Source organism: Hesperophylax consimilis, chromosome 22, assembly GCF_061612785.1.
Source record: "Hesperophylax consimilis isolate HC1 chromosome 22, BYU_Hcon_1.0, whole genome shotgun sequence".
NCBI lineage: Eukaryota > Metazoa > Arthropoda > Insecta > Trichoptera > Limnephilidae > Hesperophylax > Hesperophylax consimilis.
In genome coordinates, this window is record NC_142857.1 from 21,566,160 (window position 1) to 21,590,323 (window position 24,164).

Sequence of the window (24,164 nt, forward strand, 5' to 3'; positions counted from 1 at the left end):
AGTTCTGTTTTCAACGGGAATACATTATAAGAGATGTTCAATAAATTAGTAATATTTTATATCATTAAGTTTTCTCCGTGTATTAAATAAATGTAATTAGAGAAAAAACTTCTATAATTATTATATTATAATGCTTAGCCTTAATTCGTCTTAAATTGTTGTATTGTAAAGGAAACTACATTCCAAAATGCCAACAATATTAAACGTCATTAATTAATGCACGCGAAAACAATATAATTTAAATCAGTAATTACATAATGAAACGTTCTCTTGCACGTGCAAGCGTGCCAATCAAATAATTGAATACTTATAAATAGTAAAGTGTGATGATTACTCATCCAATATTATTAGTGTTATGTACGTATACATACGCGAGCCGAACTGCCAAACTGAACCTCAATTTATGGGAAAGGTACGAAGCAACCGCAAATGCCGGGAAACGCCGATTGCTTCGTTCCTTTCCCGTAATTCGTGGCACGGTTCGCATTTAAGTTCACAAATGTATACGTACCATTATATTGCTTTTAAATACATGTAGTTTCGCTCATGTAATGCAAAATAAACGTATCTGCATTTCTCTTATTTTGAGAAAACGTTGTCAGAAGATTATTTGACGATTTTTTAAATATTTGTCAAAAATTAAACAACTGCATTAAACCCATGTTTTTCCTATAATCAGACTAAAATTGTGATTTGCTTAAAAAAATTTTACATTAAAAATATATTAAATTTGTGATAATTGGTAAGAAATATGTCTAAAATTGACGGTGAAATTAGATAAATAGCAGACGTTGTCTTTTTACAAAACAAAGTTGATGAATTCACTGATATTTCTGCACTTTTAACTGAAAATCGTGATTTCCGGAAATATGGTTCTTTTGAATTACACGAGCGAAATGTTTCTAAAGGTTAGGGTAAACCCTAATTTATTACAGATAAACCCTGTATAATCCTATATAGATGATTAACTGAAGATTCTTTAAAAAAACATTATGCTCGTGTTTATCTTTTAACTACTCGGTTATATAAGCCTTTAATGTTGCCATATCTTCCAAGAAACTAATTTATATATATGAGTTATTTTAATTGCCAGCTACTGAACTATGAACTGTACTTTATTGAATTGTATTTACAAATTGTTAGCTCGTGATGGGCGATTCGTCAATCGTCTATTAAGAAAAGTGCAAACACACGCTACAAAATATGGGATAAAATCTCTGAACTATATTGCCTACACACTCTATAACTCTCATCCGAATGTACGTTTAAGGCTTTAAAATAATATTATTATCTACATTTGAAAACGACAAAACTTAATTTACTTATCACGTTTTGTTTTGACATGTTTTGTTTCTCTCCTTTTCTTTTCCCATTATTTGCAATCAAATTGTAATTGTAATAACTTATTTTTATCTTTAGGTGACAGAAAAGCACTTTTCTGAAAATTTCTGCCTTCGGTTTGTGCTTATTTGTGTCCTTGTTTATTTCTTTGTTTCCTCATATTGTTTGTTCTACTTAACCTCTGTTGTTTTTTGCGCTGTATACTGTATGTGAAACTTACATTTTTAATTTCAAAATTCTAGCGGCAAATTCTATTACCTCCCTTTAATATATTGTAAATTACTCCTGTCCTAAAAGGAGTTTTATAACTCATTGGGATTCGGGATTGCTCTAGCAAGAAAAAAATTAATTAAATAAAAGCAAAATGAACTTGTCTTCTTATAATATTATCCATTTAACTGTGTTAAGTCTGTCTAGTCTGTTTTAAAATCTATCTACACTGTTCATTGAATTTCCTTTTAAATTCGTTTTCTTGTAAAAATAAGTTTATTTTATTTTTTTAATGTTGTTTTCCCGAAATTAGTTTTTTTTAACTCACGGAGAATAACATATTATAAATTTTATTTTGTAAGGTATTATCACTAAATAAATACTCATTTGTCCTAAAACGTCACACATATTTGGTTTATACTCCTTCACGCCCCTAATATCACTTTTTATTAAATTCCCTTTTAAATTCGTTTTCTTATGTAAAAATAAGTTTTTTTTATTTCATTAATGTTGGCTTTCCCGAAATAAGTTTTTTTTTAAACTGACTGGGAATAATGTATTATAATTATTTTTACTATTATTTTGTAATGTATTATCACAAAATAAATAAATAAATACTCCATTTGCCATAAAATTTTACCCATCTTTGGTTTATACTCCTTCACGCGCATAATATCACAGTTCATTAAATTCCCTTGTTTTCTTATCTAAAAATAAGTTTATTTTATTTTATTAATGTTGTCTTTCCCGAAATTAGTTTTTTTTAACTCACTGAGAATAATATATTATAAATATTATTTTGTAATGTATTATCACTAAATAAATAAATAAATACTCCATTTGCCTTAAAATGTTACAAACATTTGATTTATACTCCTTCACGCACATAATTTTCCAGCCTTTTTTTGCTCCTCAAAACTGAAGAATTTCATAAAAAAAAATTGTTATAAATATAAGTCATTTAAAATACGGAATCTCTAAATATGTTGACAGCATTCCTAAATCTATTACAAAAGATTATACAGTCGATTTATAGGTATGTGTATTTATTTATTTTTTTCCTCCGCTGCTCATCTCACTAGAGAATTCCTGTGTTGAGATGAGCAGCTTTACAATTATATTCAATCAAATAAATACATCACATAACACATACACAGATGGATTACTGACACGAATTGTGATTCATGACAGAAGCCACGACATGGGCAATCCAACAAACATCACCACTCTCAGCCAGTATGGGATTTTTTACCATTTTCTTGAATAGATTCAATGAACTTATGGTTTTTTATATTTTCACCTAGCATATTATAAAGCAACGGAACTATAAGAAAAACTCCTTTGTTCAAATGATGTTCTGGTATTCACCGGGTGATATATTAAAGAAGAACCCAATCTAGTGTTACGCACTTGTTGTGTTTTTTTTGTCAGTATCAATGTTGTTGATTACAGAGAGCCAGTATTATGTTCAACTGCTTTATTGACATAATTTTACTTTCACTATATAACAACTGTGACGAATATAAAAAACATTTTAAATTGGTATTAGCTTCATAGTTTGTTTTAAAATTGCTGCAGTAAAAGGAATATTTATTTTATGTTTTTAACAAGGTTTTAAAAAAATTAAAAGATTTTTTCCTGAATCGACTCAAACTTTATCTGTAATGTAGAAAAAATCTGTTTGTGGAATATTTGAAGTATCATATTATAAAATACTGTTTAAAATCATTTGACTCCCAATCTGAACGAATCTTTTTTCGTTTTCCTAATGTCAAGCGTAGGCAGACTTGAGTCAAGGTCAAAAATTACTAAATCATACATGTTATCGCAGATTTCTGTTCACTCTAAAATGTCAAAAACCTTAATGAAGGAATGTAGACTGGTTAAAATATAACTAATTAACTCATTAATATAGGCTTCAAGTGACCTACAAGTAATACGTGTTAATATTACCATCAAACGCAAAACAACCAATTAACATTATGTGGGCAGTTGGTAGATATCTATAAAAGTTCTAAGTTACATTATATCACATTATTTCAAGTTCGACGCTAATATACAGGGTCTTCCAATAAGAGGTGTTATTTTGAATAGCCCGCTATTTCGGTAGGTGTTACTTTTGAAGCTGTTATTTTTTGAAATTTGACAAGTAAAAACTACGCCATTAATAAAAATGGAACAATACACGCTACAACAACGCATTGAAATTATTAAAATTCACTTGAGTGAATCAAATGCAAATCATCTTGAGTGATGAGGCCCATTTCCACCTCGGTGGCTTCGTCAACAAGCAAAATTGTCGCATCTGGGGCTCGGAAAACCCAAGAGTTATTGTTGAAAAGTCTCTCTATCCTCAACGTGTAACTGTTTGGTGCGGTTTATGGTCCGGCGGACTCATTGGATTATAGACATAATGATTTTTTATGGCCGGAATTGGATGGTATTGATCTGGACAACGTTTACTTTCAACAAGACGGCGCTACGTGCCACACAAACAACGAAACCATTGATCTTTTACGATTGAATATCAAAATAACACCTCTTATTGGAAAACCCTGTATTATGCATCCTTTAACATTGTAAGGTTATTTCACCTTTTATCAAATGATTCATATCCAGTGTACCAAGTAACACGACAATTGGAGCAAACGAACGTTGCGCAATTTAATATGGTCTATAAAATCAAATCAACTGTTCTATACATAGGGTTGCCAGATGTCCGTTTTTTTTTTTAATACGCCACATATTTACCTCACTCACGAGATAATTTACAGAGCAAAAGCCGTGAGCGATTCTGGCGGGTGATAGCAACACTTGCTCAAATCTGTTGAAAATGGTACAATATGTGTGCAGTGTTCCCGTCTCCAATGCCTTCGTAGAAAGAGTTTTTAGTGTAATGGGTAATGTATTTAAATCTACTACGTGTGAATACCGTATAAAGCGAATTAGATGTTTTTTTCAATTTAAAAGTCAATTGCACTGAATTTAAAGATAAAATTTCAGGCAATAAACGATTATTTAAAGCAGTATAATCTAGTGGCAAATATGACCGGCCGGTGGCCGAGATGCCATCGCGCTTGGGTCTCACCCAGGCGTAGTGTGTTCAATTCCTCGGCTGGCTAAGTCCTCCATCACAACATGATGGTAGTAGGAGATTTTCAAATATTGTCAGATTATTCGTAACCCGGGAATGTTTGTCTTTCTTTTAAAGTTAAGAAAATAAATAAATATAACTTTTAATGTTTACCAATTGTTTCACTGTGTTCACCCTGTGAAATTTTCGGTAATTTTCGCTGTTTGTTTTGGCCAAAATCAAAGGGGTTTATGATTATCAAAGGATCCTTTGATTTTCGACAAACTGTACCAAAAGAAATCAAAGGGGGACCCTTTGATAAATAATGTTCGGTTTTTTTTATCTGGAGCATCTGGCAACCCTAGCCGTATGATTAATTGCGCAATAGGTGTTACGAGCCTATGTATATAGCTCCTAGCACAAGCACATCGATTTAATTTTTAGTTTTATCAACAATATCGGATATTTATCGTATTACAAGTCAATTATCAAATCATAAATCCAATAATAGACAGCCCTGAACTATTTTTCTTGATTTCTTTCTATGTACCTCACAAACCAACATCAAGACATTATTTACCGTATTATTGTTACAACTCCAATACGGAATCTAAATCGCATACTCCCGTTCACCTTATGCATAATTTTGGTAGTGATTATAAGGATTTTATTGACATATTTAACGTATCAATCACTAAATATAACAGGTTTTAATAGAATTAATTTCGGCAAGCAGAACAAAAAATCTTGTAGAAAAAACTTCCTAGCTCTGCGTCGACTAATTTCATTTAATTATTATGCGACTGATATATATATAACAAATATATAACACACCGAAGTATTTCAGTACACTAAGGATTTTCCATCGACTTATGTTTTTTAGTATTTTGTTTTGATGTTTTCTAAAAATATAAATGTAATGCCAAGCTGGGCGTGAAAAAATCAAATAAATCAATAAACATTCTCGAGCATAACTGCAGATAGTTAATGACTAACATTCGACGGGTTAACCGTGCTTTTTAATCATGCACCCATTTAACGAATTGATCATCTAAAAACCCAACCAGTTTAACAAATTTGGGAGTCTTGATAAATTAATATTATTTTAAATGTGTCTCGTACACGAATAATAAGGCTCATTACAGTTTTCTCAATAAATAAAATCTGTCTCCATAAACAGTTTATCGTATAAGGGCCATTTGATTTGAAATTTACTAAGTCCTCCCGCTCACGGGGCAACTGGAAAAAAAACAGTTGCCAACTCGAGTTGCCATCGTGTGTATTTCGATGGCGGTCCGCACACGGCGCGACTTACCTAAAAACAGTTTTCAACGGTGACGCAACCAGTCACTCGTAACTCGCGCGTTTTCAGTTGCCAGTAGCCCATAGATTTGTCAGTATTCAAGAAATTTGCGATTTGTCCATGATTTGAGCTGCCAGATTTCGATATGTCCGAGCAGATAGATATTAAATTTGTTTAGGATGTTGAAAAATTCTCATGTATTTATGAATCTAGGCTTCCTGATTATGCAAGAAAAGAAAAAAGAATAATGGCGGCAATTATCACTTTGCAGACATTTTTTTAACCCAATATGATAGTGACAGATTGGCTGGAGTGTTCTTCTTCGTTCTATGGTTAAACAAGCCTAGACAATTTGTGAAATCGTAAACTTGAGTTGCGCCGTGAGAGAATCTCGATTGCCAACCATTTTGCAACCGGCACTCATAAGTTGCTAACCAGTTTCAGTTCCCCCGTGAGCGGAAGGACTAAACCTCGCGTTCTAAAATTAATTAATTAATTTTGTCTTAGGTATTTAAAAAATCAAAACAAAAAAATTCCTCTAAATTCATTAGATTTGTAAGTAGGTACTTAAATACCCACCAATATGTCCATTCTTCAGGCCGGTAGGTACCGTAATATTATTATTTACTAGCAGTTAAAAACCCGCTCCACGGGTTTTTTTCTGCTAGGCCCTGCGGGCGGCTCTAGATTGGGCTTCGCCCATTTTGAGTGATATTAACAACAGTTACATTTAATAGATAGATATTAGGACATTCGCAGAGAGAGGGTGAGTATATATATTGTTAAAACACGGAACAGGAAGGAGTTAATTAATAATAACATGCTAAATTTACGCATAATAAGAATGACAGTTGTTTGAATAAATGAAATTTTACGTATTTGTGATGGTTATTTCAAATTAAACACTATTATTGACTACATGTCTACAACTGATATTAACTGTTATCGTACCTAATATAATTAGCTCATAGGAGACTTGCAGTGCTTAAATATGTGTTACAACCGTCAATGTCTATAAGTTTAAGGCGAAATAGGTAGACTTGACCTGAAATTTGGCATTTTTGAGGCCACTTTTAGACGTATGGACACTTTTCTAGAAAAAAACACAAATTGATTTCGAAAGATCGTTATTTTATCTTGTAAAGTAAGATGTAAAATTTTGAAAAATAATATTATTTTCTTATCATAATAAAGTGTTACCGTTGGACGATGCGCAGATTTGTTGCATTTTCAAAGGTGAAGTTGTATTATACAACAAATATTTCAAATCATTGAATAATAATGTATAAACAATCAATAAATTATCTATCATATGTATGTATAAGAATTTTGTTTGTATTTCAAATAAAATTACTAATAAATAAATCCGAGCACGCGTTTTGTGACGAAAATCCCTCAATTGGACTATTTATTTATGGTCTTACAAATTTACCAAGACATAATTGAAACATTAGAAATAATTTATGACCAAAAAATATATTCTTAAAGTATATAATAGTAATTAATTTCGATTCGCGTTTGTTGTTTGTGTCTTGCCCCGGCGCAAGCCGAAATTTTATCATTCCCCGCTGCGACAGGGCGGCGAGCGGACGTCTATTCCACGCCAGTCTACTTGATAACATTTTAAAGAAATTCCTCGCTTAAAAATGAGGAGGAAAATACCCTCGAAAAAAAGTTTTATTAGATAGCACAAATTACGACATCAAAAACGTACGTGGGAGATATATTTTCAGAAAAAACAAAGGTTAGTGATATTTAATTATCCGTGTACATTGTTCGTACTTATATGCTACAGGGTCGTTCGAAAGAATCAGTCAGAATAAGCACATATTTTTTATAACATTTGGCGATAATTTTGTGTTGTTTAATTTCCAGGGAAAAGAATCAACTATGGACAGGAGTTTATGTCTGTTATCGTTTTTTCATGTATAAATGTTAAAACTTATGCCAAAGTACGTGAAACTGTTTGTGATTGGTAGTCAAAAAGTGACACGAACCAAATGAATTTCGATTCGTGATGTGCGATTCAAATCATTTTTTTGTTCATAATTTCTATTTTATTGTCCAATTCACTATTACATTGGTATAATTTAACATATTTAATGTGTTTTGTGTTACTTTTTGTCAGTTTCATAATGTCATATTGTGAATTGAGCTTCTTGTTTTAGGAAAAAAACAAGGTTATTTTTGACATACAAACCTATGATTTTTACTCGTGAATTTAATAACATTTCGAAAATTAGACGAGTCAGGTCGCTCCGTTAATTATGAAAACAAATACATGAAAGCGATACAATATTATGCAATCGCATAACTACATATGTAGGTAGGTACCGTAGAAAATAGTTGGAAATAAAACCTAGTTTTAATATATAAACTACTTCAGTTGTAAGGAATAAACCCTCTTTTCAATGTCATACATATCAAATCAAGTAATACTTTGAAGATAAGTATTAGAAATAAAACTTACCGGTAATACCTTTCGGACAAACGAATAAATAAGTAAAACAAAAGATTTTTTACTCACCTTTGGAAAACTCGTGTAAAATATTTAAAAAAAAAAAACAAATTAAACAAATATTTGAATTTTTTTTTAAATGTATATTTATATACCTACATATTTTATATCTACCATGTCAACAAACTGCATTTGTATTTATTTATGTTTACGCACTCCGACGTATAATTTACAAATATGTATGTAACTACTTATAAAGAAGAAAGCTACAACCAAGAATTAAACAACAATAATTGTTATTTCATCGGAACCATGCTGTAGTTTTCACTGCCGCGCGAGTGGACGGCTCGCAGCGGAATGAATTCGGTATTTCTGTCTCGGTCTAAAAAAACGTCCGATCGCGAGATCGTCTTTTAACGAAATTTGAATTCTCGTCCGCTGGTTAAATCGCCTTAATCAATATCGTTTAGTTTGTCACAATTAAAGATAGTTATAACACAATTAAAGAGAGTAAAAATCTATATATAAAGGTAGATTATTACAATATAGCGCCCCTGAGGTGATATCTCACAAAAGCGGCGCTATGCAAATTGTCCAATAAATGAATAAATATAATGTTTACATTTTATTGTGTATACACCGAAGTCAAAAATTAAATGTAGATTGCAATTGGGAAAGAAGAAGTGGAAGGAGGGGGGAGGGGTAAGAGTAAGCTGGGTTTATAATAATTAGGAATTACAATATCGTTAGACGGGAAAGACCAGTTGAGTGGGAAAATATTTAAAAGAGAGTTTATAAAAAAATTCTTGTTAATTATATCTGCTTTTATATTAACATGTTTCCTCATTTCTAAAATTTCAAAATTATTTATAGTGAAGTATTTTAAGACCTGAAAAAAACAAATAGCATTTAATAACGGTTATTCTAATAAATTGATAGTTGAAATACTAAATAAAAAAATTAAACATATTCTCTTCAAACGGTCTTTCTAAAGATAGAAATAAACAATGGCGTAGAATTCTGTTTGTGGATAACGATACTTCTAAAATTATGTACAAAAACAATCCTGGTACCATTCAACTGGCGTTTTACACTAATAACAATGAAGAAATATATTCTTAATAATAAAGATAGCAAAATTCAAACAAAAAAATCAGGAGTTTAAAAACTCAATTGGGATGATTGTAATTTCTTTTACAAAGGTAGAACCAATAGAAACTTTGAAGTCAGAACTAAAGAATATCGGAGGGCTCTAAATGGAAATAGTGAATCTGAGTTTGCAAATCATATTTTGAATAATGATCACACTTTCGATAAAAAAATTCAGGTCTTAAAATACTTCACTCAGGATATAAAGCACCGCAAATAAATAATTTTGTAATTTTAGTAATTAGAAAACATGTCAATATAAAATCAGTTAAAATTAATAAAGAAAAAATATATAAATAATAATGAAAAATGCCATTACAAAGTGATAAGCTTCCAGAAGAAATCTTCTTAGTAAACGCTTGTTAATCGTAAGTAGTCAAATATTGTTAGCTGCATATTTAAATATTCCCGCCATTCATTTGGTTCGTTTTTAAACCGCCAGAGGTGCGCTCTGTCGGCCATCTATAGCCGTGCGTATCGGCCATTGAAGGAACGCGTGATTTTTTTATAAAAGGGATAACTGTGGATAACTTTCATTGTAATGTAATTAATCCAATGGATTATGAACTTTCTAAAACATATTTTCTTCGATATTATCCAAAAATTATATGAGCAGAAACGATGCTTTTGAAGAAATCTCGTATTATTATGAGGCGATCCTATTTTAGTATGAAATCGTGTCTTAATTTTCAAGTTAGCGGAATTTAACCGAAACAGACAATTTAAATTTGACCAATCAGAGGGCCTACATCGTCCAGACGCAAGAGTATTAATACTATCAGATTCCGACTTGACTGCTCGGAGAAGGAACCACGAATTCTGGCGTTATAAAAATGTTGTTTCAGAACCGGAACGTAGCAAACAAATTTACAGATAGATGAAATTCAAATGATCGAGTTAAAACAAGACTTCGCTATACGCAATAAGTTAATTTATGTAAAGCGTCATTGACGTAGGCAGACTGACATCAGGTAGCGGCTATCGCTGGGCCCTTGCAACAAACTTCAAGGCTAACGGGCCCCTGTCTGGTCCTTGTGCATAATGCAGAGGTCTTGGTGCTTATTAATGCGGATTATGCAACCAAATAGCGTTCGTTAACAGCCCGTTTTTATAGTAGGTATAATTCAAAGGAGTAATGAAGGGTAGCATTTTAAATTAGGTTTTGTGTGCTTTCACGAACATAAATATTAAAATACTTACGCAGACCCGTGAAAAATCAATGGATATTTAATTAGTAAATCTATTCAATTAGTAAATAAAGCTTTCTTAAGAATGAAAAAAACCCAGACCCTTGAAAAATCACAAAATCTGACTTTACTCGTTAAGGCGATGCCATATGTAGTAATGCAAAATCATGTGCTTTTGGTTTGAAAATTTGGTCGCCCAGAAATGTTTCAGATGCTTTAATTAAATACCGAGAGGATAATACATCTTGGCCTTTGAAATAATCGAGTATTTTTTAGATAAGTCTTTTTATAAGCTTAGAAAAAAATAATGTAAAAGGCCTATAAAAACTGCTTTAAAGTTCAAAATCTCCTACTTACGAACCCATTTTCGGTTACGATTTTATTGTTTAATGTGAAAAATTAAGTTATTTATAAAATGATCGAAAAAAAAATAATATTTATGCCTGAACATCCACAAAATAAAATAAAAGGCACTTTTTGACCATGTTTTTTTCTTAAATCAAATCATATATCAAAACAGGCGGATGGTGTTAAGCGGGAATTTAAACCTAATGTTGTTATTGATAGCGGCTCAATTTAAAATACCACACGACGTAGTGCATCGCCTTAAGGTTAACTTTAAAAAATTTAAACCAAAGATTTAAAAGAATATATATATTAAAAGATTTCACAGACATACTAGTAATACAAGTCAAAATCAGTAAAAACAAAAAATACTTTCCATGTTTCTTTGTAGAATTTTCGTAAAGTAGTTCAACAAGTTAATAATTTTATTTTGTTTATATTTTAACTCCAGTTAAACAAACTTTTACATGTACATTTGTAGATTTTATGCGTTTATATTTTATACAATATATTCTCATAGATAAGCGAGAATAATAAATATTGTAGGCATTATAGGTAGAAACTTGCTTTCTGAATTCTTGACACATTAGTTCGAAATTTGAAAATGTTAATTAAAATCACATATTGTGATATTTTAATAAAAATTTACACATTATTTCCAAGTTTAAAAATGTTAATGAAAATCACATTTTGTGATACTTTAATAAAAACTGACACAATATTTCCAAAGTTGAAAATGCCAGTTAAATATGTATGATTTTAATTGACATTTTCAAATTTGGAACTAATGTGTCAAGAATTCATATAAGCGATAAAGTACTTACCTATAATGTAATATTTTTTTACCAAAATATTATTTTAATTCTATATTTGAAATGTAGATATATCTTGTTGTGTACCACTTTAAAGAAAAATGATTACGGTAAGTATTTAGGTTTCCGTCGTTTTTTTATAAATCTCTCGGAATGTGCTCTACAAAGAACCGATTGGCCAACCTTGAACAGTCTGAATGGTAACACTTAGGAAATACCACATTTTAGATTTTTTTAATTAATCCTTTGAACGTTTTTATATGCAAATTTCCTACATTACTAATAGTATTCATGCATGTTGGCAAATGTCAAAACAAATTTAAAAATTTAACTGCCGACTGTAAAAATGTATTACATTTTGCATTTATAATCGAATAGGATTTTTTTTCTACGGCACGCGATTCATATTTAAAAAAAATGTTCAGACATTTAAAATCATAAAAACGTTAATTTCGTTTTTTTGCTATTTGTTTTTGGGGTGTTATGCCGTGTTGCGCTAACTCCTTTTTTAGCCAACGTTTCGGACAGCATTGAAGTGTCCATCATCAGGGCAGATGTGTTATCTTATAGATAACACATTTGCCATGATTCTTGAGGCGTATGTGTGGTAAACCATGCATGATTGTGTGAGAAATGTAGAGATTCGCAAAAAATGCAAGGCTGATGTAAGCGTAATGAGTAAGATTAAGAAAGGGGCGCTTAGTTGGTTTATGCATGTAGAGCGAATTAGCGAAGAAAGGAGTGTAAGGAGACTATATGAAGCAAATATGAAAGGTAGTAGAAGTCGGAGACGCCCTAGGAAGACATGGCACGATCAAGTGAATCAGATACTTGAGTCAGGCCATGTCAAAAATCAGAAAAATAGAAGAGTGCCAAAACCAAATTGTTTAGTGCGCCGACATATTTGCCTACCCCTGCGGGGAAACATTGTGATGGTTAGTTAGTTAGTTAGTTAATTAATTATTAAAGATTTTTTAATGCAATGGAAAAACCCAACCACAAATCATTAATTATAAATCGGCCCACAAGAAGCGACTCCTTATTTTAATATTACCAACATTTTCATATTAATTTTCCTTACCTTTTTCTAGGAAAGTGTTCGGTTTTACAAATTTCCTTAACTCTTATTTATAAGGTACAATAATGTAGATTATTTTTAGTCTTGGCAACACAACATTTTACCTTACCAAGAAACCAACGTGAAAATTTATTGGTATTATCGATAAGGAAAATGCTAATTTACAAATTGATTTATTTGCATCCGTATTTGAATGCTTTTGCTCTGAAATCTTATGTTAAGTCCCCCAGTAACGAGGTACTTGACGTTGTTTGGAACATCCACCCGCAGCAATCCTATGATACAGTACACCAATACATAAGCAAAAAACTCTTTAAAAAAATTCTTCTAGTTCAGAAGATACGCCCACAATCCCCTCTTACCCCGCAGAAGTCCTACCACATAGTACACCACTACAAAAGCAAGAACCTCTTTAAAATGTATTTTTCTACAATGTTGTTTAATGAAATAGTTGGGTTAATCTAAAAAATTATATTTTATATATTTGGAAATTTGATCGCTTGATTTTAGATTCTTTAATTAAATACAGCGAGTAGAACAAATTTTGAACTTCGAAACGATTGAGTATTTTTTTGATAATTTTTTTAATAACCCAAAAAAAGTATGAGCCGATAAAAACTGCTTCACAGTTATAAAACTCTTACTTACGAATCCATTTTCGTTTTCGTTTTTAATTTATAATGTGGAAAATTAAGTTCCTTTGAAAATGGTCGTAAAACATTTAAATACTCGTGCACGAAATTCGCAAAACAAAATAAAACAAACTTTTTACCAAAGTTTTTTTCTTGCATTAATCAAAACGGGCTGCTGATATTAAGCGGGAATGTAATCCTTATTGCCGTTAACATAAGGAGTGTTTTTGTTAGCGGCCCGATTCCAAGTGTTACACGACGTGATTCATATTATTGTGAAATGAGCTTTAAAGTTTTTTACAAATTTGGGGATGTGGTGAGGAGATGTGAATGAAAGATGTTGTGAGGTTGTAGCAGCAGCTTTATTTAAATAGTCGAATTACTGAGTCCAAATAGAGTAGCCAGAGTAGTCACAGTTGTTGGTGACGATGAATGTAGATGTCATCGTGGTAGTTGGTGTGCATCACGATGGGATGTAAATCCGTGGTCGATGAAATCAATGTCTCCAGACTCGTGGAGACCGGACTTGCAGGTGGTGTTCATCACTGGTGAAGACGTTGAGTCTTCTTGGTACTCCAGTGTGAAGTAAACCAAAGGTACTGTGGACCTGGTTTGCTGATGATAGAGGCCGGGTACGCTTGTAGGTACTTGCGGCTTGATGTCAGAGCGGCAAGCGCGGTGCCGGGGGGACTGACTTACGTAAAACTGACCTATTTACCGCGATGTCGCCGTGTTTATAAAGGTATCACTCATTCGAGAACAAACCGGCACATCGCGAGTAGGTAGGTTAGCGGCTTCGCTATTATTGTAGGTTCCAATCTGATGCGCGTTGCGTGTATTGAATTTATAGAACCTAGTAGTAGCTGCCGCTACACAAATGTATCATATTAATAAGAGCGTGATGAAGACAGAACTTTTTAATTTTTGTAAAAAAACGATATTAGCCGTCGAAATGTAGATTTTTGCGGTCACCCGAAAAGCAGGAGACGTTACGGAACATGTGCCGCGGTACTGCAGCACTGCTTGTCACTCCCTCCAGTCACATAACGTACCCCAATCGGTGATGCCATAGTCCCCCTGGTTTAGGGGTCTGACATTTGCAGTTGTTGTTCTTGTTTTGCTTTATAATAATATGGTTGTTATTTTGTTTCCAGGTCTGATTAATCTACCGTCACCATGTCCGTGGGACTCACGAGTAAGCTGAAAGAGAAGCTGCGCTCCTTCTACTCCGCATACGTCCTCGCCATAGTGTCCATAGGGTATATCCTTGGAGAGCTGGGACATTACCTCATAGGTCTGTGAAACAAACAACTTATTATTAAATCACCGAAAAGGTCTGTGAAACAAACACTTTATTCTTAAATTACCCCATAAGTCTGTGAGACAAACATATTTTTATTAGGTAAGTTTTTAGATTCTCACGGCCAAAAGCACGGCCAAGGGCAGATCCGGTAGATCCGTACACATCTTCGGATCTACCGGATCTGCCCTGATGATGGACACTGCAACGCTGTCCGAAACGTCGGCTAAAGAAGGAGTTAGCGCAACACGGCATAACACCCCAAAAACAAACAACAAAAATATTTTTATTAAATTACATCATAGGTCTGTGAAACAAGCATATTTATATAACATTTAAATGTAATATAAATAGATAGTTCAAAATTGCTATTCGTCATTGGTTTAAATGTTCCAGGCACACTAAGCTTATTCATATAGAAGCAAAAAACACTGATGTAGCAAAGAAACTCACCAATTACTTGCGCGTTCACAACATATACCCACTACGAAAAATTATTACGCTAAGACATTTTCCACCATTCTTTGCTAACATAAAAATTTAATTATGTAATTTTTTTGCATTACGTAAATTATTTTTAAATTACTTACACTTAATTTTACATTAAACTTTTATTATTAGTATTAGTCAATGGTTGCAAATCGTGAGCTTCGTGTAATTCTTGATTTTGAAAATTTCTCTTCAACTCTCCACGTGCTTTCTTCCTATTTATTATTTTTTTGTTATTATTACTCGTACCTACAATAATTAGTTAATATTAAGAACTATATATAGTCATCCCATATTAATATGACTTAATACTTAACGCGAAAGCGACCAAAGAAATAGTACCTACTCGTTTCAAGTAATAATTAATATTCTTAGTTTTATAATTTTTCGTGTGTTTATTCCTAGCTGGTTTATTCCTTTTAAAATAACTAAGAATTTAACTCGAGAATGTTTACACAGTGTAGATATATCGATTCTTCACATTTTCTACCAAGGGGATGAGGTAAAACATTATAAATATCACGATAACATCATAGTAGAGAGGATAAAATATACATCATTTGTGCTATTTCTGTGAAGGGCATTTCAGTTCGATGCACCTACGATTAAGTGACATCAACGCGCTAGGGATATTGTAAAAACCCGGACTTTCCGGCAATATGCAAGGTCGCTCATCAAGATCAGTAAGAACTTTAGTTATGACTCAAATTACAGAAAGGGTTTTTTATAGTTTTGAAAAGAAAATACCATGTTTAATTTTGTAGCCGTTCGAGAAAATTATGTCTAGCAGTTGAATTACAACCGTGAGCTATATCATTTTTTTTAAATCACACGTAGACCTGAAAGAATGGAGATAATCGACATTTAAAAAGGCTTCTTTAGAATATGCCTGCAGGACGAAGGACTGTTGAGAGTCTAGCATTTGATCGATCTGGATTAGGGCAGGTTTAAAAGTTAGGTTACGTTAGATATATTTGTTAAAATAGCTTGCAAATTTTCCAAGCAGTATCCACAAATTAACAAACTACCGTACAAAAATAACAGGAAGACGTTTGAATTCTTCCTTCACTTGTAACCTTGACAATGATCATTGCTAACAATGCATTAAAAACGGATTTCGATAAAGGTGGAATTATAAACTCAACACCGCCAATCAACCTTAGAAATAAAAACCAATCAATTGTTTAACTGCTTACATCAAGACGCATTTATTCTTCATCGCATTTATAGTAAGCGGCTATTTTAGTGTGTCAATAGTAACTTTGGTTTGACCGTGACCAAGAATTATTGTCACCAAAACAGACAGATCACCCATCAACTTCCTGGCGTTCACCGTAGCCGAGTCCTTCGTTTTTTTTGCAATATCCGCATGGATTTTTCGCTTTTTTCAAATGATAATTTTTCAAATAAACAGAATGAATGATACGTTGACCAGTAAGAATATATTTTTAAAAGTGTACTCTACAGCCAAACTAGTTGTATATTGTATAATCAACGCGATTAGAAGATTGACAAGTATTTCACAAAGTAACAGATATCACAGATGTCTCTGGGTGCGAGGAGTGGCTACAGGTACAACAGGGGGTAGGTACAAAAAAGAACTCGTACAGACTGGACGGAAAGGGCAGTCCATTTGATAGATAGCCAAACGAATTGAAATGTTTAGAGCACAAGCGTCAGGTGTTAATACTGTCCTTGTTCTACCGGTATTTCAACGTAAGATCTTCCGGGGACTTAGCGTCGGGAAACACGCCAAATGCACGCCCAACATTTGTACACGGTTAACATTTTTCAGTTATTACATTAGAACGTATCGTTTCTACGACTCGTTCTTGAATTCAGCAGCTCGGCTGTGGAACGATTTTGCCGGCCTCTGTGTCTATTGACTTGCTTACCAATGGACAATATCAGTGGGAACAGAATACGTTAATCGGTTTAATTTTTGGCAGATGAATCATCTAAATGCGGTAAAGATCGATGATTAATCATCTAAATGCGGTAAAGATCGATGATTAATCATCTAAATGCGGTAAAGATCGATGATTAATCATCTAAATGCGGTAAAGATCGATGATTAATAATCTAAATGCGGTAAAGATCGATGATTAATCATCTAAATGCGGTAAAGATCGATGATTAATAATCTAAATGCGGTAAAGATCGATGATTAATCATCTAAATGCGGTAAAGATCGATGATTAATAATCTAAATGCCGTAAAGATCGATGATTAATCATCTAAATGCGGTAAAGATCGATGATTAATCATCTAAATGCGGTAAAGATCGATGATTAATCATCTAAATGCGGGAAAGATTGATGATTAATTTCATTTATTCATTTCATTTATCTAAGATATATTTCTATTGAACCAATTGGGCGCATTTTGCACCCGTGTTCTAAAATTAAGTATAAAAACACCCGAATATCATAGAACTTCTTTCTTCTTCTGGCGCTAGTAAAATTAAATTGTTAATGTTAATGTTAGCTGTATGTTTCTACATATGTAAATATATATGTGTCATTAAGACAGTAGTTATAGGCCTTAGTCGTAAGTCACTAGATATAAGTCTTAGATGTATGTCACTAGTTTTAATTCAGTAATTCTAGTATTAATTATTTAATAGATATATTTGTACAGCGCCCTTGAGGTGATTTTTCACGAAATGACGCTATATAAATTAGCCAAATATTATTATTACAACACGGGTCTCTTCTAGGTCCGTGTTCACTCCTGCCTCTCCTCAAAAAATCCTCCATTTAGCATTCCCGAAGATGACAAATTATTTTTCTCAGAACTTCCTGTGTGAAGTTAATGTTATAACAAGTGAATGGTAGTAATGAGAGATGCGGCGAGGGCAATAGAAGGCAGTAAAAAAAATTTAAACTAAAATATTTTCTGCGTTATTTTTACCAATGTTATTATTATCATTTTACGAATCATACACGTGATCCCGTGCAAGTGTTCCAGAACCAGTGGGATTATAGCATTACTCCAATTAGGGTAGTATTGTGAGGCTCAAGGGCTAGAAAATGGAAAGATATGGAGAAGAAGAAGATTGAGCAGTCCACATATATTCACTAACACGGCTAAAGCTATTTCAAGCAATTTTTCCATTTTAAATGGTGGTCTCTCACCAGGGTGATACTGAGATTACTGGATACCATTCTTGGAATGAGCTGCAAACGTACCTACTGTAATAATATACTTTAATTGATTAATAAATACGCAATTTTTTCAAATATTTTTTTTAATGTAAAAACATCATTACATAATTAGATGGCTCCAGCTTAAAAAGATCTTAGAGGTTATAGACTTATCCAACAGATGTCGGTAGTACGTGGGGTGGCACCTCCATCATAGGTACCAAGGTACAGGGAACCGTCAGGTTTCAGAAACAGAGGTTTTTGAAATTATTATAGAGAGGACATTGGCCTTCAGGCTGCCCTACACACACGTTCCTGATTATAAGAGTTTTTAATTTGTAGAATGTATATTTATTATTATTAAAATAGTGTTGTGGACGGTTCTTGATAATAAATTATTATAGAAAGGACATTGGCCTTCAGGCTGCCCTACACACACGTTCCTGATTATAAGAGTTTTTAATTTGTAGAATGTATATTTACTATCAAGAACCGTCCACAACACTATTTTAAAAAAAGTCGAGGTTAGTACCTACCTATCAAAAAATAATTCATAATCTGCTCTTTCATAGATTGCGCCAATTTTATTATTTAAAAAAAAAACACTTCTTGCAAATTCTGATAAATTATTAAGGCGAAGTTTAATGCTAAATCACTATTTTGATTAATCTTTATAACGAATTGGTGTACATTATGAATACCAAAAAATATGCTTTGGATAAATTGAAAGTTTTCGTATCGTTTCGTTTGAGTAGAATACAAATAAAATAATAAATTACTCAATAAAAAAAATAAATGTAAACTACTAAAAAGTTTTTTTTTCAATACAAATGTGTGATCGCGAACAGGAAACAACTTTTAAAAAATACAGTTTTATAACTAAGATTATCTGTGACAGTTTCACTTGATTAACTTTTTTGCTTCCTTATAAAATTATTTACAAAATAAATAAAAACAAGTTTTGTGCTTGGGATCGAACGTTTCTAGACTGCGTTTGTCAAGCGATTTTAATGCCTATTACCTACAATATATACCAATAATATACACATTTTTGGCTTGTAGCTTCCTCTTAAGAAGAATTATTTGTTTGCGATGAATATGAATACTTAGTTTTAGTACGAATATAAACTCAATTCTTCCGAGAAAGGCATGCAAATACAATATAGGAGTAAATTACCGATACGATATTATATTTGTATGCCTTTCTTGAAAGAATTGAGTATAAACTAATAAATAATTCATTACATTTTAAAGAATAACTTGAAAAAGGTGTTTAATCCTAAAATTGTAAAATTAGCGCCATCTATGAAAGAGCAGATTTTGAACTCTTTCAAGTAAACACTTAAAAATATATATTTTTAAAGTTTGTAAAACTCTGAACAATTAAATATTACAGTCATTGTTATTAATGAGACCATTTGAATGAACAAGTTGTTCGTTCATCTGAAACACGAGTATTTTCAAAGAATGACTTGTCTCTTTAACGTTTTCAAGATCAGGGGCAAGGTTGACCCATTCAATGAATACTTTATTAAAATATTCAATTATTATTTATCTTACGGCTTGTGCCATTTTTTAATTAAACTAACCATTTGTTTGTTTTTGTTCAGCGTCTTTCCGGTCCGCATTCTGTTCACGCTTTTTGTGTTAATTGGGTATTCATTGTACCGTATATTTGCAGTTTTTAACTGTTTATGACGAATTAAGACACGCTTTTTATATTAAGAGATGTGTTTCATGATACTGCTAATAATTTTGCCGTATTTCTGTAATCATTTTCTTGATACTGGTAATTTTCTCAGAAGACGTTTAGTGTCTATTTTTTGTGTGTTGTCTTCTGAAGAGGAAAACCGATGGAAGTGAGTTACAGGCGTATCTCAAATTAAATTCATGTTTTCCTTACTTTTGCTGAAATTTACCAGACGTTTTAAAATTTTGTAGATTTTGGCACACACTAGATATAGTCCGTGTAGATTTGATTGGATCCCACTGTCACCACTGACCTAATACCTTTTGGTTCTAGCCCTTTAGCACGCGCTCTGTCTCTCTAACCCTTGGGTGAAATCATCGCCATCACATTTGAATTTAATAATTATGATGAAACACGGTTCTCTATTTGAAATTGAGAAATAGTAAATGGTTCGTCATTTAAATATTGGGTTAATAAGAAAAAAAACATATATTAAATCATTTGGACATCATACTATGTTTTTACTGGCACTCAAAAAAATATCAGGAACAATACAATAATAAATAGACATAGACTAATCACACACTATATGTATATTCCACTATTCTAATTATTGCTCATACACAATTGAAACATACACAACAGCTCATGTTCGATTCTATCATAAGATTGTAACGATTAAACATCACAAATTATAACATTAATGAGATATATTATAGACATAGACAAATCACACACTTACTTTCACATATTTTGGTTCCTTGGAACGGGCAATTTACCTAGTTAGGAACCAATAATTTCGACCTGATAAGGTACAATAATCTATTATCACTAAAAATATTTTAATTACATCTTGTATCATATTGTACTGTGTGTAAAGGAATAAATAAATACGTGGTAAGGGAAGGTTAAAGTAGGCAAGGTTAGGTTAGATTCGATTGAGTTAGATTAGTTTAGATTAAATTAGATTAGGTAAGGTTAACTTAGGTTAGGTTAGATTAGGTAGGGTGAACTTACGTTAGGTTATAGTGATTTGTTTTGGGGGTATTATGCCGTGTTGCGCTACCTCCTTCTTTAGCCAATTTATTCTTATTTCTTCATTGTAATCATGCAATGATTACACATCTGCCCTGATGATGGACACTGCAATGCTGTCCGAAACGTTGGCTAAAGAATGAGGTCGCGCAACACGGCATAATACCTCCAAAACAAATCACTAAAATACTTTTGGCCGTGAAAATCTCAAATCATACTAGGTTAGGTTAGGTTTGATTGGGTTAGGTTAGTTTGTTAAAATTATTATTTATTATCTTAATTTTTTTATAACAGATACTATGACATGGGCACTGGGATCTCCCGTGTTGAGGATTTAATTTACATATTATTTTTATTTAGTAGTATAGTAGTATAATTTAGTAGTTAGAGTAGAAAAGGTTAGGTTAGGTTAGATTCCATTAGGTAAGGTTATCTTAGGTTAGGTTAGAGTAGGCAGGGTTAGGTTATGTTAGATTACATTAGGTAATGTTATCTTAGGTTAGGTTAGGCTAGATTAGAGTAGGCAGGGTTAGGTTAGGTTGGGTTAGATTCGATTGGGTTATGTTAGTTTGTAATAATAATAATTGTTTTATTATCTTCATTTTTACTATAACATATACTATGACATCCTCACTGGGATCCCCCGTGTTGAGGATTTAATTTACATATTATTAAAATGTAGTAGTATGGACAATGTGAATCATGTATATATACATTATGTTGTGTGTTTTTCTTAAATAATTATAAATATATTATTTGGTCTTTTTAGTTCAGTTGAGTGGTTTTGGTTTCAGTCTGTATCTCCCATGTAGAAAACCAGGATAGAAAATCCAGCTTTTTATTTGAAATTTAAATGTTATTATAATATTGTTGTGAGTTTTGAATGACAGTGGAATTTTGTTGAATAGTTTAATACCATAATATAGTAAACTTTTTTGCCCAATTGTTGTATTTGTAGTTGCTTGTTTGATATGTTTCCGACCCTGAGATCTAGTGACTCTAGTATATGTGTAATTAATTAAAGGAGTAATTATTACGTTTCAGGAACGACATCCAAAGTGACAGCGATAGACTTACATTATGGCGATATCTCTTGTCAGTTCAACGCCACAGATATCTTCTACACCACAGATGTGCCAATACAATGCGAAAAAGCCAACAACAGCGACATGTAAGTACACTTTCATCTCAAATAAATCCAATTGAAGGCGATGCCATATGTAGTAATGCAAAATCATGTGTTTTTGGTTTGAAAATTTGGTCGCCTAGAAATGTTTCAGATGCTTTAATTAAATACTACAAGTAGAATACATCTTGACCTTTGAAATAATCGAGTATTTTAGAAGTCTTTTTATAAGCCCAGAAAAAATAATGTATAAGGCCTCGGAAAACTGCTTTAAAGTTCAAAATCTCCTACTTACGAAACCATTTTCGGTTATGATTTTATTGTATAATGTAGAAAATTAAGTTATTTATAAAATGATCGAAAAAAAAAAAAATATTTATGCCTGAACATCCACAAAATAAAATAAAAGGCACTTTTTGGCCGTGTTTTTTTCTTGCATACATCAAAACAGGCGGATGGTGTTAGGCGGGAATTTAAACCTTATCGCCATCTACGTAAGGGTTGTTATTGATGGAGGCTCAATTTAAAATATTACACGACGTAGTGCATCGCCTTAATCGAGAAATGAACTTCGAATTATTGATTCTACTTCTATACAAGTAAAAATAAATTTCCCTTATACATCTGCCTGATGATGGACACTGCAGGGCTATCCGATAAGTCGGCTCAAAAAGGAATATGAAATATCTTTTGGTGTGCCTGGGAGATATGCCCTTTCTGCCCGGCCGCCAAAACTCTGTGCAGGGAAGGCTCATCGAAGAGTAAACTGTCCAATGTTTTGTTGTCCTGAGCTAAACTTAAATATTTTTCATCTTTCCAAAGTAAACTTTCAGAGTGGAAGATACTACCAGTATCGCCCTGGTGTAAGACCACCATTCAGAATTGAAACGTTGCTCCAAATGGCTTTAGCCGTGTTTAGTGACTAGATCTGAATAGCCAGGTACTTCCCCACCTTCCTCTTTCCCTTCCCCACTTACCTTCAGCCTCACAACATCCCCCAATTGGGGATGCCATAGTCTCACTGGCTCCAGACGGGAGCAGTTGGGACTCTTGTGAGGTATTCACTATAAAAAAAAAAAAAAACTTTGTTGTTGTGCAGTAAAACTTTCTTCAATATCAATATTTACACAAATATCATCAAAATTAGTAATCTGTGGTATTTCTTTATTGAGAAAACACAGTTAAAACGAGGAGACCAAATGAATTAATTATATTCAACCTAACTTCAACCAGAGATGTGTATAGTAATTTTATGGTTCATAGGGTATTAAAGTCTTTTGCAATTTTAAGAAGAATAAAAGCATTTGTAATCATTTACTGGTAATAGTTGTAATATGATTCAAGAAGCGTAATTTGGAGTCAAAAATAACATCCAAGTCTTTGAATTCATACTCTTTTAATATTAATATTATTGAGTTGTTGAATAATAAGAAGGTTGTGTTATATTATCTAGGTAAGGCACATCTATAAAATAAATAAATAAAACAAAAGACCTGCAGTAATTTTTGTATAATTTGCAGCTGTGGCAGCTTCGAATTCAACGGCACCAACTACTGTGAGTGGAACTACAATGGACTGGGGTTGGACTACCAGATCCTCGCCGGACCCGCCTACATGGCAGTCTTTACCGTTGCAGGCGTCATCCTTGGCATAGCCGCTGACAAGTACGTACAAAAATACTGCTTTTAGTTGTACTGAAAATATGTATAGTGTACTGGCATACCTGCTGGAATGCTATAAGTTGTTTGTACAAAACAACTACTGCCGTGGTCGGCACCACGATATGCAAG

At 32.6% G+C, this 24,164-nt stretch overlaps 1 protein-coding gene across 1 annotated transcript in view; it reads left to right on the forward strand.

Moving 5' to 3' along the window:
• LOC149413229 (uncharacterized) overlaps window positions 1–24,164 on the forward strand; it is a 98,567-nt gene that overhangs the window by 60,152 nt on the left and 14,251 nt on the right. The window contains exons 2-4 of the mRNA XM_089645590.1: window positions 14,743–14,882; window positions 22,293–22,419; window positions 23,895–24,038. Coding sequence (XP_089501716.1) covers window positions 14,765–14,882; window positions 22,293–22,419; window positions 23,895–24,038 — 389 coding nt within the window. The 5' untranslated portion in view covers window positions 14,743–14,764. The remainder of the gene's footprint in view (window positions 1–14,742; window positions 14,883–22,292; window positions 22,420–23,894; window positions 24,039–24,164) is intronic.